General features: G+C 45.0%; 4 protein-coding genes across 4 annotated transcripts; 2 read left to right on the top strand and 2 right to left on the bottom strand.

Annotated features, from left to right (window-relative positions):
• Positions 1-5,205: 5,205 nt before the first annotated feature.
• Positions 5,206-6,723, bottom strand: N7455_010576 (C2H2-type zinc finger protein; the record flags this gene model as incomplete). The annotated part of the gene is made up of 1 exon (XM_065606482.1): positions 5,206-6,723. The coding sequence occupies one exon, from the start codon at positions 6,721-6,723 to the stop codon at positions 5,206-5,208; it is 1,518 nt and encodes a 505-aa protein (XP_065460445.1).
• Positions 6,724-9,012: 2,289 nt separating this feature from the next.
• On the top strand, positions 9,013-10,289 carry N7455_010575 (trans-sulfuration enzyme family protein; the record flags this gene model as incomplete). Its single annotated transcript, XM_065606481.1, has 3 exons — positions 9,013-9,087; positions 9,143-9,682; positions 9,735-10,289. The coding sequence occupies 3 exons, from the start codon at positions 9,013-9,015 to the stop codon at positions 10,287-10,289; spliced, it is 1,170 nt and encodes a 389-aa protein (XP_065460444.1).
• A 918-nt stretch (positions 10,290-11,207) lies between these two features.
• On the top strand, positions 11,208-11,786 carry N7455_010574 (uncharacterized protein; the record flags this gene model as incomplete). Its single annotated transcript, XM_065606480.1, has 2 exons — positions 11,208-11,292; positions 11,344-11,786. The coding sequence occupies 2 exons, from the start codon at positions 11,208-11,210 to the stop codon at positions 11,784-11,786; spliced, it is 528 nt and encodes a 175-aa protein (XP_065460443.1).
• A 2,471-nt stretch (positions 11,787-14,257) lies between these two features.
• Positions 14,258-14,844, bottom strand: N7455_010573 (uncharacterized protein; the record flags this gene model as incomplete). The annotated part of the gene is made up of 2 exons (XM_065606479.1): positions 14,258-14,522; positions 14,558-14,844. 2 exons carry the CDS (start codon positions 14,842-14,844, stop codon positions 14,258-14,260), a joined length of 552 nt encoding a protein of 183 aa, XP_065460442.1.
• Positions 14,845-16,570: the final 1,726 nt, after the last annotated feature.

Here is a 16,570-nt window from a genome sequence, read left to right as displayed (position 1 = left end):
ATATGCTGCTCCGTCACAAGCAACTAGCTGCGCTGTCCCCCAGTCTGAGGTTTGATCGAGTGTGATACTACATATATATGCACCTATACGTACCGGATTTTCCCTGACGGGTGGGGATTTCCTATTTGGGCTGCCGCCGCTTTAATGAGGGTGCTCAGGCTCAGGCTCTCAGAGTAGATATCAGCATGAGCTCAGAGTCAGTGATCAGCTCAGAGCAGTCACGTGCATGATGACTGATACTATGTAACTGCTCATTGGATGCTCACTGATTACTCAGTGACACTCTGTGTCCAATCAGTGAGCAACTCTGATCACTCAGACCACCACAGACTATACCTTTAATGGACCAGCCCCACAGGGTTGTCTATACTGCGATGTTTAGTTCGTAGATAGCATCGCGCCCGCCCTCATTTTCTGAACCCTGCCCATCTCATCAAGGAGGAGATACGTCATTTACATGGGGCGCAAGAGAAAGTGGAGGGCTGCCTCTGTTTCATGATGCTGCGGCCAAAAGTTCTTTCTGAATTCTCATTGTGGCTCGAGCTCGAATCTCAAATATAAAAGCAAACCATGTCCTAGCCTAGTACGTTGATTATTCACACGCCTACGCTTTCGGCGCCTTTTGCTCAGTACTTTGAACCAATACCGGTCTCATTTTCCCGGAATACCCGCCCCCTTGTGGTATCGTACTTAATCATGGGCAGAAAAGAGTTTTTTGGCTGAGCGCGATAAGATTGTAAAGGAGAGACGTTGTCTCCAACGGGAAAGAAACTGTTATGTTCCTGGAGCCCGCAGACAGGAGGATTCAATTAGGGAGAAAGACAAAAGGCTTGCCGAGACCAACAACTTGTATCGGCGAAACGTGGATCTTTGGTTGAAGTGAGTCAAGGCGTATCTGAAGTGACAATCCCTTCTCATTCATAAGTAACGCTGACTCCTCCCTAGCTTTACCGCAGACCCAGAAAATGGATTTGAATACTATAAGACCTCGTTTGGTTGTCTAGCCCTAAGTCACGAGATGATCAAGGAGTTTATCCGCTGGTATATTGGTTCTACTGAAGGCCGACTAAACGAGAACGGACGACTAATGGTAAGAACCGTATAGGCGTGTGTTGAGCGGTTCTTTGGTGGATTTGAAGAACTGATAAAGACTAAAATCATTCTAGATAATCGGAAAGAAATAAAATCGGTGAGTCTATCGTTACCTCCCTCTGAGACTAATCCTTACAGCCATTCTGATTTCGAGATAGTAGATCAAAAAGACCCTGACGGCGGAAGGCACAATAGTGAACTAAAAGAAAGAGAAGCTAAACTTCACAAGATATGATTTCCTAAGAACGGTCTCGTCTTTGTGGCAGACAGATTATCAAACATTTATCCCTAGGTTGCTTAAAGTGATTATCTTGTTTGCTCTTCAACTGTATCTCTTTACTAGAGTAAGAGTTGGATCTTTCATTCCTTCTAGTAAGGACACATATGAAAGAGGTCTTCGATATAAAGTAGGGTTCCTTTACTCCAGCGACGTCGTCTACTACTAACCTCTATTCTAGCATATTAACTTAGTACTATTTCCTTTAACCACGGCCCCTTAGGCGGTGGGATGGCGGGTCAAATAGGTCTAACTTAAGAATAACCGATGTCCGTAATACACCGTGTGGGTGGAAAGAGCCTAGTGGTATGCCTTTTGGGTATACTGGGACATTCCCTTTGCTAATAAGTACTCTAGATTCGGGATTGGTATCCGGGACAGCAATAGACCGTAATTTATATCGGGCTACCTTCTTCTCTCCCTCGTATTAGCACACGGTGCTCTCTTTCGGGTCAATACTATAGACGATCTAGTATAATTCGACCTCTCAAATGGAGAAATTCTATTGCGATAGAAAGATGAATACTTGGAAAAGCCAGTCCTTAGATATGCCACGGCAGATGGACCCCAAGAGACCCCTTTGACGAAGCAAAAGTTCTGTTCTTACCTACGCCAAATCTTCGCCGCTGCGGGATATTTTGGTAAACTGGCAACGATTCACTGTATTCGGCGAAATCTAGGGAAGAAAGTCGAAAGTTAGTCCCTACAACCCCGAAAGAAAACCTAAAAGAGGCTACGTTACTAAAATTTATTATAGAAAGGCATAGTTCTGTACCTATATCTCAAATCATGGCACACTAGGGACTAGGCACTTTTCCAGAGCACTATCAAGCCCACTGCTCCTCTATAGATACAGTCTCAGCTGTTCTCGACGAGGCGGACCAATCTAGCCATATTGAGTACTTCCAAGGCTACATCCAATTTTACGAGCGCGGCTTGCCGAGCGAATTGCCAGCAGAAGTCAAGAAAAGTATTCTTAAAAAACTAGACATGGTAAGAGTAAGAGATCGGATCGACTTGTTTGAGCGAGGTCACGATACGAACTCCCTCAAGCACGAGCAGCTGGAATACAGGAAGGCGCTAGTTCGATATCGTCTTTCTGAGCCCAAGCAATATCAAAATCGATAGGTACGCGAGAAAAGAGATCAGAAAATCATCAATAGGGGGAAGGAAGAGCCGAGGCACTTAGAAAATGACATTTGCACACGCGCTTAAATGTTGATTATACCCGAGGTTGCGCGAATCGTAACAGCCATATCCTGCACCAAAGAGCTTTCTTTTAACGAAAAACTTCTTTTTGTCTAAGATCTACAGACGCAGTGCGTCCGTGATTTTGATATAGTATACCTCCCAAATAAAAGCCTAGTTCAGGGTCTCTGTCCTATAAAAGGTTGCCAAATCAATATTACAAGGTGAGCGTCCTGATCTAATAACAACCTAGTCGATACTAACTTTGTTAGTCTCAAAAAATGTGACAGAAGTACTCATATTCACGGATATATTCGGCGCCAGAAAGCTTTTAGCTTTTAAATACTAGAATCAGAGGTGCGGTTCTACTACGAACGCATAGAGTGGTGTACTTTAGTTCAGTGGCGGGATCATTGTAATACCTATCTCCAGTCTTAGAAAGCCTAGCATTGCGAAGTAATCATATATCGCCATACCGTTATTCGTCCAGGATACTGTCCCTTTTGCTTATAGGACCCGAATCTCTTTGCGGAAGAACGTCTACGATACTGGCTGCGAAGTGATAACCTAAGGGAACACATTGAAGGGTAGCACTTGGCTAAAATACGGCTTGGTCCGATAAAGCCGATATACGGATACTCCCAAAACTTTAGCGACGAGCGTAATATTCGAAATCACTTACACGACACGCATGGACTCAAGGAGACCATATAGCAAAATCCAAAACTCTCTAACAAGAGAAAGCGCACCTACAAGTTGGAAGCCCGAAGACCTTCAACAGATCCACAGAATGGTTATTTTAAGAAAGCCCGATTTCATCATGATTTACCTCTACGTCAAGATCGTGAGTATTATATGACAGAAAAATCCTTTGTCCCCGCTCTGGCTATACTTCCGTCTATCGAAGAGGATCTGGAACAATACTCTGAGCCAAGTATATACGACAAGTATAGCCCTAGCTTTAGGAACAACTCAGTAGAACGATGCTTTTCGAAGGCAATTTCTTCGCCTAGCTCGGAGCCAACAACTCCAGGTCTTAATATCATTGATCCGCGAATCCTCAACTCTCCTAAGTTTGATAGGGATAATACGCACCAATCTTATATTCAAGCTGCCATCTAACCAAACTCGCTCACTTCCCCACCAGAAGAGTGTGAGGCCACCAAAATATCTGCCAGTGGTATAAACCAGTCGTATCCTCCTATTTTAGGCTTTGCCAATCAGCCTATTAGATACTGTGCTGTCACTGAAACCACCGAGAAGAGGAAAGATTTGTAAGACTATCTCACCTCTTTGTCTAACGGTAACCAAGCTACTGCGGACTCCAACGGCGAAAGTCATTCACTTACACGCGCAGAAGGCGGCGGGCAAAACCTACCTTACGATAATCAAGTCCTTCGTAGCAGCCCTCGCAGACCCCTCGCTAGAATCAAGACACAAACTCAGTCGCCTCAGCATTATACAGATGGTTTGAGCAGTCGTAAGCCCCACCAGAGGCTTAATGCGAAGAGTAAACGGAAGTTGCGTGGTTTGTAGGGGAAGAATTTGACCCTGAGGCAGATCGGACCTCATTTTGTGGATGTTGATATAGCGTTACTGCGACAGGCTTGGATGGAATTGAAGCCTTCTCAGAGATACACCCGATCTCGGGCTAATTTGAAGGGCACCTAGACTATTTGTCCGGTCAATAATATCTTACTTGTATTTAATTGATATCTGATTGTAAAATTTGCTATCCAGCCGGGTAATATGACCCTTTGCTGACCTGTATAGACTCCTTGCCGCGCTATTTAAAAATCCCTGGCTGTGCGAGAATGAAAAATAATTTAATAGAAAGATGACTGAGATACCTGCAGAAATCACACTCGTTCTACAAATAGTAAATGTGGCGTACGTCAAAGTCGAGGGGCAAACACCACACACACTTGACGGGCAGCAAGTTCGAAGCATGGTGAGCTTTCTTCTTACTTCGGCTTGCAGATACACCTCGGTATGATGATATATTTATTTCCAGTGGTATTCGTTCAGATCTATCCTGAAAATGCAGTAGGCAAACAAGGTAACAAGACCGTTGAGGTGACAACTCAATTGTTGGCTGTTACGGCGAAATCCTAATACAGCCAGCATGTTACACGGAAACAATTGGTTACATTACAGCTACATAATCCGCACCGCCACAGCTGACCACAAAAGCTTGGTAAGTATTATGATGGGTATTGTAACATACCGTGTATGTTTTGAGTTGTATTATATTACAGCTCCTGAGTGATCTGCGAAGTATTGAATTTCCATTTATCTAAGTAATTTACTATATTAGCCTAGGATAGCCTTCTAAAGATTAAGATGCCCATATTAAACTTCAAGGCATTTATGGCGAAACCCACCTTTGACTTCAGTCACATACATACTTCTGCGCGATTATACTATCGCTCGATGTGTATGAACGTAAAACTGTGGCTTTTCTTGGAGACACCGAGACTGCGTTTCGATTGTCAGTACGTTTCATAGCGCTCATATTGACTGTTTCGTTTCAGAGGTAGAATCCACAGACCATTGACAATGAAAACGGGTAAATCCGTTATCCCCAATCCACCAGCACCAGAAAAAAACCTTCCAACGACCGCAATCCACAAAGTGCTGGCAAAAGGTCATGAAGGATCATTAGACCTGCGGAATTCTGCAAGGCATTCAGGGCTTTGCCAGGCCCAAGGCACCCACGGGTCGACCGGCGGTGCAACGTGGACACAAGCTTTAGGTGGGCTCTGTGGCTCGTTGCTACCCGTCGTCTTTGTTGTCCATGGGAGTGGAAAGGATGGCTTTGGCGAGGCCACGGCCGCATCGTTCGTCGCTGTGGAGAAAGATGGACCCAAGCCCATTCCAACTTTAAACAATTGCAGCCAATCTGCATTATCTGCTGCAGTTTGATTCCACGGATCTTCATCACCGTAGACAAAACAGCGTGCTTCATGCTGGATAGCGTCGTCGGTTACAAGAACTCCAATCGTCTGTCTCTCTCGTACAAACCGAATCAAGTGTTCTGTCAACTGTTCAAATGGAGTTGGCTGGATATCTCCTTTTTGCTGCGGACAGGGCTCATTATTAGAACTCTGACCGATGTCATTCCGCGGATTTGGATATCGCGTTGAAGCACTGAAAGGATTGATGCCAGTAGATTCAGCACCAATGAGATAAGGCGGCATGGCATTCTCAACGGCAAGGGCCACCGCAGGATCAAGACCGCGACAGCCTTTCCAGTCCTTCATGAGGAGACCCTCCCGAAAATGGGCTGCAAGGTGGTTATTCCGGTCCGTCCACCGAGTAAAAGTTTCCTTGCAGAAGCCACATCGTGAATTAACATGTATCACTTTTGATCTCCATGTTTCTTCCACGTGAGGAATACTGCTGTCGGTTCCATGCACCAAGTGCAGGTGCTGGATAAGATGGTCTTTCCGATAAAACGTTCGGAGGACGGATGGCTTTTGCTGGCATTCCCAGAAGCGATGGTCACGCATATGAGTCTCCGATGGGTCCTCTATATCGCAATAGACGCATCTTGATAGATTTGCACCTTCGATCTTATAGGTCGGTCCCAATGGCGCGCAAGTCCAAGTTTCCAACGGCAGATGCAGGCTCTTCTCATGCCTTACCCAGTCATGTTTTGACTTGAATGTGTCTGTGCAAAACGTGCATTGAAAAAGCCGTTTTGGTGATTGAGTACGACCACAAGACACAGGTGACTTCTTACGCTGGCGTCTGCGTCGGTGCCGTGTCGGTACTCCCGCATAAAATCGCCCAAAGGATCCCGATAGGTTCGACACAAAGCTGTGGGCTGATGACGCAGAGCTGCTTGAGGCACTAGACCTAGTTGAGTCGGACGCAGCAACTGATGATGTTGAGCAGTGAGACCGTTGATGACCGCGTTGTGAAAAAGATACCTCTTGAGAATTTTGTCGCATCAGATACGCTTCTTGGCTGTTGCTGAGTCTGATAGAATTCACTATGTCACCCAGTTCGACAGCCTCTGTCTCTGGCGGGGAGTTCTTCCAGCGGTCTAGTGGGCTCAGTGCCAGCCCATCATCGTTCGCTAAATCAGGTAAATCGGGGAAGAGTGAGCACTGCAAATCAACGCCGTTCAAAAAAGATGAGGGCAGCTCATTATCCGACATAGCGGAACGTTTGGATAGTGTTCAAATGTTCCTGCGTGGAAGCCTTCCAAGGTTGGGGAACGGATTGATGACTCATCCACGCCTTTCGAGTTACTAGATTAGGAAAACACGGGTCAAGGCTATTATCTGCCAACCAATCAAAGTTACCTAACGCCTTCCCCATCCCTCATTTCCTAATTAAAATAACAAACACCGCAACAAGGCACTGGGCATGGCAATAGTAACCTGGTTATATCATGGTGATCCTATCCACTCGCTGTCCCAAATTTCCAGGGGGGGACTTCCTCAGGTCAAGTTTCCAACGATGATATGTTTTGCGGAATAGCCTTTGACACGTCTGACGCAAGCGTTTGTTACTCTTGCATTTGTTGTAGATATTAGTACTAATAGCTTAAGACTTTTGGCGTAGTCTATTATTGATATCCATTCTATATTGTACATAAAATAGCCGCGTTAAAGATGTCCAATATTTTACGTTGTCCAGCTGTTTGCGCTAGATGGATTGGGCTTATTTGGTCATTATCCAGAATATCAACGCGTGCTCCAGCGCCTATCAACAATTCAACCGCTTTCTGATGTCCTGTTCGCGTAGCATAATGTAAGGCAGTCCAACCATGAAAACCATGGATATCAGGATCTGCGCCATTTTGAAGAAATATAGCCATAACTTCATCGTGTCCATAACGAGCCGTCAGTTGCAAAGCCGTCCATCCGTGAGATGTAGGCATATCTAGATCTTTGTTGCAACTAATCAGAGTCTCAACACCAGCAAGATAACCATTTCTCGATGCAATGTGCAACGGAGTCTCCCCCTCTGCATTTCTTTGCGTAACAGGTGCTCCATCCTCAATGAGTCGTAGAATCAAGTTCATTCGACGTGATGACACGGCTCGATGCAGATGGAAGTGCCGCCGAGTTAAGATTTCTTGGACAAGAAAGCGGTAGATAATGGGTTCACATAATTCATTGAAATCTCGACACACTGCTCGCACATTCAATATGTCCCTTTCATGGCATAGCTTAGTCATGAGGTCAGTAAGGCCGGCTGGCTGCCCAGGTGCGTAAGAAGCCTGGAGCACGTACCCTAACCACAATAAAAAGAATTTCCGCTGGAAGCCGCATTTTAAGCAAGGGACTGTGTGTTGGGGAAAGAGGTATTTAATGAAGCATTTTGTAGACCAAATCGATTTTAAAAGGATTGGAATCAACATGCGCCCTTGATATTTCTATTTTAGGCATTTTGGGGACAGTGCTGGGGCCCCATGTCTCTCCACAAAGAAAACATCAACAGGTATCCGCCAATCGGCTTTGAATGATGAACACAGTTTCAGGACGTATAATAAATGCCAATAAATGGAAGCGAGTTGAATCAATTGAGGTAATTTTCGAGAGTCACATCGCATGCCTTGCGATATTGTTCCTGAGAGCCTCGTTGCTCACTCGTGATTCCTGCCGGTCGGTGTGTTTTCTTTTTTTTTCTTTACGCCCATATCAACGGGTCCGTGAACAACAATGGCCTCTGCACTACTGTCCTTAGACGGCAAACACTCATTAGGAGAGTTTCGTTAGTAAGATGCATTGGCATAGACCATGAAAGAAGTTGTATTCTTAAAATACTCCAATACCATGAGGAGTAACAGGAGGACATATAGCAAGGCCATTTCGATTTATTAATTCAGTTAATTATTATCGAAAAAGTTTATCCTTAATTACTTCATGGGCTCCATTTTTCGCAACATCGTTTATAGGATCCAGATATTTGATTTTTTTGTTGAATATGTCGTTGCTATGTCGGATCTAAAGCCTTTTACTAACTACCTAAAGTATTTCATACGATGATAGTGGACAAGGCACTGATATGGTGAGCATCTATGCAAGGAAGCAACCCAACACGGTCAAAAATAGGTCTTTTGACTGCCACATCAATATAAGCCGTCTATTCAGTGAATATATTGTAATTTTTAGAAGCAAGATCTTAGCAAAAGTTCCATTTCACCCTGAGACCTATCCAATACATAGAAGGGGGGAAGGGGCTAGTTCGTGTGAAGTGTGAGTATGAAAGACTGACTAGTTTTGGAAATAGCTGCTCACTACTGAACACATTTAGTGCTGATGAATTGCGCCCTGTCGATTTCCTTTCGGGAAATTAGCGTCCTATTACCCCTCGCAAATGGTATCCTTTAAAACTCGACCATGGTATCTTGTTCAAACCGTAAATTCATGTTTCTCTTATTCTTCGAAAGATTTCTTTGAACTGGTTCCTTCTTTCACCCAACAACTGTTTACAATATGAGAGGTTTTGGTACCCGTGCTATTAGATCAGGCCTGCCGCGTGACGCCGGCACAGGTGCCCTGGTAGAACCTGTAAGTACACCGAGAGCATTCAGACTAATTCGAAGCTGAAATGGTATTAATCTAGATATTCCTTGCCACTACCTTTGCTCAGCATCATGTGGGAACTCCCGCGGGCTCTTATATCTACAGCCGCTCTGGAAACCCGAACCGGGAAAGCTTCGAGAAAGCCATCGCTGAATTGGAGTCTGCAGAATATGCCCTAGCATTCTCTTCCGGCATGGCTGCAACTGCTGCAGTCCTCCAGGGGCTCTCGGTTAACTCGCATGTTGTCGCTATGGGAAGTCTGTACGGCGGAACCCATAGATACCTGGTACATCTTGCCCCAGCATTCGGAATAAGGGTATCATTCGTGGATGATATCCATACAGAGCTGGGCCCCCTCTTGAGTGTATCCAAGGATAAGGTGACTGTTGTGTGGATTGAGTCGCCGAGTAATCCGACTCTGTCACTTGTCGACATCAAGGCTGTGGCTGACATAGCCCATGCCGGAGGTGCTCATATCGTGGTTGACAACACCTTCTTGTCGCCTTATTTCCAGAACCCTTTGAAGCATGGCGCAGATATTGTGCTGCATTCAGTTACTAAGTACATCAATGGGCACAGTGTAAGTTCTGATGCTCTGAAACTGGTTCGATTACATTTGCTGAAAACTCTAGGATGTCTTAATTGGTGTGGTTGCCTCGAACTGCCCCGAAATAAAGAAAACACTATCTTTTATTCAAAATGCCGCTGGAAGCGTCCCTGGTCCATTTGACTGTTGGCTTGCTCACCGCGGACTGAAAACTCTTCACCTCCGTGCTCCCGCCGCATCCCGCAGTGCTCTGGCGATAGCTATGGTATTAGCCGCATCGCCACTTGTTCTGAGAGTCAACTATCCCGGACTTGATAATCATCCCGACCGAGATATTGCGCTTAAGCAACATCGAGAGGGACTAGGCGGAGGAATGGTTTCATTCCGAATCCTAGGTGGGCGTGACGCTGCCGCTAAGTTCTGTGAGGGCTCAGAGCTTTTCACATTAGCGGAAAGCTTGGGAGGCTTGGAGAGTCTTTGTGAAATTCCGGCCGCAATGACGCATGGTGCAATGCCTAAACATGTGCAGGAGAAGGGTGGGATTTATGAAGATTTGATTAGGTTAAGTGTGGGTGTGGAGGATACGGGTGACTTGGTGCAGGATATTCTAGATACGTTGGAAGTCGCCACCCAGAAATAGTACTTCTGGAATTTGGGAATGATTGAAAGCCGGCTGTTTAGTTACAATCATCCAGCATTGCGGTCTGTAAGGTAGCCTAGAGGTATTTGACTCCACTTACCATTAGAAACACACGTTCAATGATTTCTCTCTATTGCAACAGGTATATTATATTACATTTCCGCCGCATATCGGAATGCAGCCTGTCCAAATTAAGAATGACGAAACAAGTATACCCGTTAATAACGAGGATCTTCTGTTAATCCAATTGGCATTGTTTGAGGCTTGTGCATTGCCAATTTGATGCCGCAGACATATACATCGAAGATTTCATGGCACACTTTTCTCAACACAGACTATTAGTCTGCTGTGTTATCGTCATTTTAGCTTGTCTTGTATAAGGTTACTTCAGATTGTATTATTTCGCCAGAGCATCTAGAAAGGGGGTTATGGCCTAGTACCGAGTAACAGGCAGGCCTATAGAGGAAGAAGGTGTGCTTTGAAGAGAATAGGGTACAATTTGGCCAAGTAATAAACGCTACTGGTCAATACGAGTGGAGTATTCATCTCGACATACCTCAATGGTCAAAAGGGTAATTGGAAAGGCGCACGGAGAAACCTCGGTGGATTCGTATCCCAAGCCTATAACAAAAACTCTAACAACCCATTCCGTTTTCTTTCACCATGGCTTACACAAACTGAAGTGACGATAGCCGAAGTCGCGCAAAATTGAGACGATCTGTAAGTGAAAACCCTTATTCTACATCTTGTTGGCTCTGTGAACTAATGTTATATAGAGCCGTTTCTAGTATCTATCGAATCCCGCCATGAGAAGTCTAGATCATCGCGATGGAACTATCTTCAAAATTCAAACAGTTTCTCATGAGAAAAGAGCTCCTGCGAGCTGAAATCATACTTGATCGCGTGGATCATACATTTATGCCGGGAGATGCTGTTTGGGGATCTGTGAAAATAGTCGCTCTTCAGGATATCGAGATTGCTGAAGCTTATGTTTCTATCGAAGGTAAGTCGCTCGTTATTAGAGCACATTAATACTGTTTAATGAGTACCTTAGGAAATCATTTTATTGAGCTACAACGTGCCGGTATGGGTAGCGCTCACGGTGTTGTGGTCACATCAGAAGAACAAATCCTTTTTAAGACCGAGGAGAAATTAATAGGCAACCAAGAGCTACCTGCCAAGTTCATCACAAAAGGGCAATCGGAGCTACTAGTATTCAAACTGAAAGTTCCACTTCGTTTGAATCGGGCCTGCAGTCACTCCGTTGACAACGATGGACTCCGAGACGAACATCGCCTACTTCCTCCCTGTCTTTCAATTGGTGGCCCTGATACAGTGGAGATTCGTTATAGTATCAATTTTGTCAGCAAGGGAAGGTCTATGTATAGTTTGCATAGTTCGTTCACCACACAGGCCGTCGCTCGCACATCGATCACTGTGGTTCCCACGCGGTCAACTCGGCCCATGCCTGTTTTCAGAGAAGTTTTACGTCATTGACATTCTTATCCACCGTGCCATGGAATGGTATTCCCATGGTATACCAAGGACTTGGGTCAAGTATGAAACGAGGATTACGCCGGGAAAATTTCAAGCTATCCAAATTCAAGCTACCACCTACAACTTGGGAGCGGGTAGTCGATGCGGGTTCGGGGAATACAGACGATCAGGATAAATATGTTTACTTATGTCGTTTGAATATCCCCGTATACCCTACTGTTGACATGGTTATGATCCCCACATTTTACTCCTGTTTAACTGCACGTCTCTACTATGTCAAATTCTCTGTGTCTTTCTGTTCTCAGAGTGCAAAGCGTTCGTCGATATCGTTGGAGATTCCTGTTGATATTGTTCATATTGATAGCCAGGCAAAGTGTGGAGAGCACAGTTTGCGATAATCAACTTTTTCTACATTTTCAAAAATACACGGAGGATTTTTAGTAGCTCATGTACACAGCCTTAGTTGGTGCCCTTGCGGAATCGGCTGCTGAAGTGTCGCGAAGAAGTTGAAGAAATTGGTCATATTGCCTCCCTTATAGCTTTGGCAGGTTATCTGTTCAGTTGTGGGGTGGCAAAGCAACTTGTCGACTAATGGAGAGTTACTTTCATGGGTTTGACAGACAGGCCCCGCTGTGAAGAACAATAGCTTCATCGAATCTGTAGAAGAGACTTTAGGAGTTACTCCTGAGGAGAATCGGGATCCCATACCCAAGATCATGCTTTTGGTGGAGTGTATCTAGGCTGAAAAAGCAGCTTGCGAGCCTAGCCGTGCAAGTGGTTTCTCAATCTACCAACATATTTAGTTACACCTAACACGGACACTTTATGCTCAATTAAATATTCTGACCGTCGATCAAGTCAACATTTTGTTTCTCTTTTTCAAGGATTTTCAAAGAATCTTTGATAGTCTCTCCCTTCAAATCCCTCGCCCGCAGGTCAACAAGAACGAAATGCCGCTCCGGCTCTTTACAGTCGAGGAACCTATTCTGTAGTTCCTCGGTCAAAACTTACGTGAATCATGCCTCTGGTGTCATCTGAACTCGCCGAATCGATAATGAGGAATTGTTTGTGATATGCACTGATCAGATAAAATTGAACCTGACTAGTTGTGAATATCGAGGTCCAAAAGAAAAAAGTGAGAAAAAGTGGCAGGAAAACAAATGAACAAGTAGTCAATAAATAACGACTGTTAAATATCGTTGAAGCGACACTTGCTTTCCTTTCTCTTCTGTCTACGCTCGGCTCTTTCACACTAAAATCCAAAGATTCAAGCGCGTACGCCAAGGCCCTCTCCAGAACGGATATTACTTAAGGCACAGACACACGATTCTCCAAGAAAAGTAACCACTACTCTGCCACCCTGGCATTTGTCGATGTACCTCGATATGTCCATTCAATGTGTGAGATGACAGGCCCATTCGTGCCTCATCTATCTATCGTCAGATTATCTAAAGCTTATAATGAGGCAATAATATATATAACATGTTCAGCAGCCTTAGAATTTACAGGTAATTGTCTACTTGGGATTCTAGTCCGGGCTAAGCATTGTGTTTAAACAGAATATGAATGGATTGATACTTTTATCTTTCTTTCCGTACTCGCATTTCGAGTCAACCGATTATTTAACCACCGGCTGCAAGTTTGCCTGCCCGTTGCCTCATGCTTTCCGCCAATATAGGTCTTGCACCGCTCGTCGACGACTATGTGTTTACTTGATATCGTCGAAAGCATCGCTGTAAATGCAAATTCGATCATCTCCTAAAAAATTATTGCAATCTTTTTCTTCATCACCATTGTGACTCTGCGAACAATTTAGCTTTCTTACTTCCCCCCCTCAATTCGGTTAGTGTCTTTATCTCCGTAGCTCAGAGTGACGCTAGTACCGAACTAGTAACATTCAAAGTCGCGGACCGAGAATATGGCAAAAAAAGCATTAAGGATACAGAGCAATAGACGTCCCAAAATTCTTTTCAAGTGAACTGATAGCCAAAAGCCATCACTTGGGTAGCTATTTTATTGATTGCGAATGAGAGGGACTGATGTGGGGCACGATGTAGCGTTTCTCTTTACCCTGCTCAGAGTCGTTCTCACGACCGACGTACACATCGTCCCGCAATTACTGTCCCGCCCAAACCAAGCAGGACCAAGCCTTGCAGCTGCAAATATATTGCCATATTTGCGGAAGAGTGGGCTCTGCAGTAATCGGCGTCCCGCATAGTCCACTTGTCCATATAGATCTGTTTACCCTATGGGCAGACACGGTTTTGAGATGTCTAGGGTAATCCGCAAAAGCGCAGCTAGATGAGCGAGATGCAAGATGTAGAGAGCTTCTGGTCTAAACACGAGCGATTGAGACCGTTCATACAGAGCGTAAAGCGAATCTGAAAGTACTGAGGCCTAGCAAATCCATGCCGCCTTCTTTCAAACCTGCACCAATAAAGTCTTGCTCCGAACCAAATGGGCCTTGAAAATCAAATTATTTCAAATGAAGAAGGTCCTTGTGTGCTCCAATCCCAATGTCTGGGTATTGTACCTTTGTCGATAGAGGTCGATAAACTGTGGTCAGTAATAGGGCCATGATTTATGGAGCCAATATAATCAATGTTCCTCACATCACGGATCTCTCGGATATAGTTCGCAAGTTGTCGTGAAATATGGGATTTGGTGGAGACGCCGAAAGTGTCACAAGCTGTGCGGAGTTTTTCACTGGCAACGAACCTCATGAAGATGTAGGTGCTGTAAGGATTCCGTAATGATCAATTGGACCGTACATATAACATGCGAGAAATTTAGGTACAGGAACCCCTGTATTCTGCGCAGCATGAATCTTGGTTTTGGCCTCGGTAATGTTGACATGAGCACCAAATTTGACGACGACTTTAGGTGATATCTTCACGATAATGACACCTTGGTAGAAGATTAGGTTGCTTTGGTCCCGACAAAATTGGTTGACATTATCAGGAGGCGGCAAGCAAAACTCAGGGGCACAGTATTGCACATCCAACTGAGGCTCGGAAGTCGAAGGTTGAGAGCTGCTCAACGTTGTAGTGGACGCCATATCTCTAGGCCCTAGAGGATATTTTCGGTACGGATGACAGTCGCGGGTGACAGGAAGAGAAAGGTCGCAGAGTCGAACATGGAAGAGGTCAAAACATACGACTCGGGCTATAAGTCACGTGCGAGCAAGGCTATTCGTGAGTCGTGACTAGACCTCGCCAAACGCGGGTTTGGGTTGGGTTTTCAATTTCCTTACCCGCCCATGGGCAACCCACCGCGGGTTTTGGCTTTGATGAACCCGCCCATGGGCTCTTGGCGGGTACCCGCGGGTTGCCCAAAATACCCAAAAACATGCATAAATCGTGGATAAACTTGATTAGTCATCTAGTGTAATTTTGGTCATTTATTTCTGTCACGCTTTTGAGTGGATATTACACTGAAACAATGAACGCCATCGACCTGGAAATATATATCCTCTACAAGTAGATCACTGCCCCCATCGCCCTGCTTTACACATCTGAAGGGATTACAGGCCACATTGATGATTTTATGTAAATTCATCAATGAGAATCTTTCGAGTGAGCTCAAAAATATTATCCTTAGTTCGATCATTTAAAATCAGTGATTTGGACCTTCTCAGTATCCTCCCAAAGTCGTATTCATCTCCGGGCGGGTTGGGTTGGGTTGGGTTGGGTTTTGGGTACCCGCGGGTTTTACGCGACTCAGGAATAGATAGATCCAAACGCACGACGCGACTGGAACAAAATCCACAATCAAGTACTCAAGATGAAAAAAAATCCCCCCTTCTTCCAATACCAGTGGCCTTTTACTTCAGTATGGCGTCTTCTTCCTCATCATCGCGATCAATACATCGGCCTTTCAGTCCACTGCTCTCCATTGAGCCGTCATCTGACGGCTTCTTGGATTCTAACATTCAATCCTCCGTAAGAAAATGGTCCCTTCCACTAGCCTCTGAGTGTTGCGGCGCTACCTACATGTATACTAAGATGGACCGCAGCCTTTGACAGGACCCCGCAAAACCTACGATATAACTACTCGAAGACCTCCAGCGACACTCCGACGTGTGGGACCTCAGCACAGAAAGAAATGGATTGCGTATGAGTCGCATCTAGAGACAGAGTTTCTTGAATGGTGGAAGGAAACAGAGTACGGCCAAAAGCTGAACGGAGAAGGCCAATCCCAGATCAAATGGTCCACCGGATCGCGTCACGCTGATATGTGGAAACACTTTGACCAGGTGGCTGATATTGATTCTAGGCGTCCTCGAGTCATCTGCCAGGCTTGTCTCACTGTGCTTGATCATCCACAGTATAAAGGGAATGGGACAAGCGCCATGAGTAGACACAAAAAGTCTAATACTTATCGTAAAGGGAAGAAAAAGGGATTTAATCAGTCATTGATTTCGGATTCTTTGCAGAACCATTTCACGAGAGACTCACCCAGTGTCCACAGAGTGACAACATTTCAAATCGAGGAGCAGATATTGAAGACAATTACGTGTCTTCGTTTGCCTTTCCAGACGGTAGAGAACCCGGTGTTTCAGAGGCTACTCAGCCTTTTATATTCTGGTCCCGGAGAATTAGAACTCCCGTCAGCGAAGACCCTGCGGAGACGGCTCCGGGATGCAGTCAATTGCCAGCAAGAGTTACAGTTACAAGATCTGCCTGAAGATGCCAAGGTTTCCCTCGCTTTAGATTGTTAGACCAGTCCATTTCAGCAGGCATTCATGGCAATCACGGTTTATTTCATCGACAAAGATTGGAACT

Source organism: Penicillium solitum (assembly GCF_028829755.1).
Source record: "Penicillium solitum strain IBT 25940 chromosome Unknown utg000008l_segment0_segment0, whole genome shotgun sequence".
NCBI classification, from domain to species: domain Eukaryota; kingdom Fungi; phylum Ascomycota; class Eurotiomycetes; order Eurotiales; family Aspergillaceae; genus Penicillium; species Penicillium solitum.
Note: the sequence above shows the minus strand (reverse complement) of the source record. Positions and strands in the feature narration are given on the sequence as shown.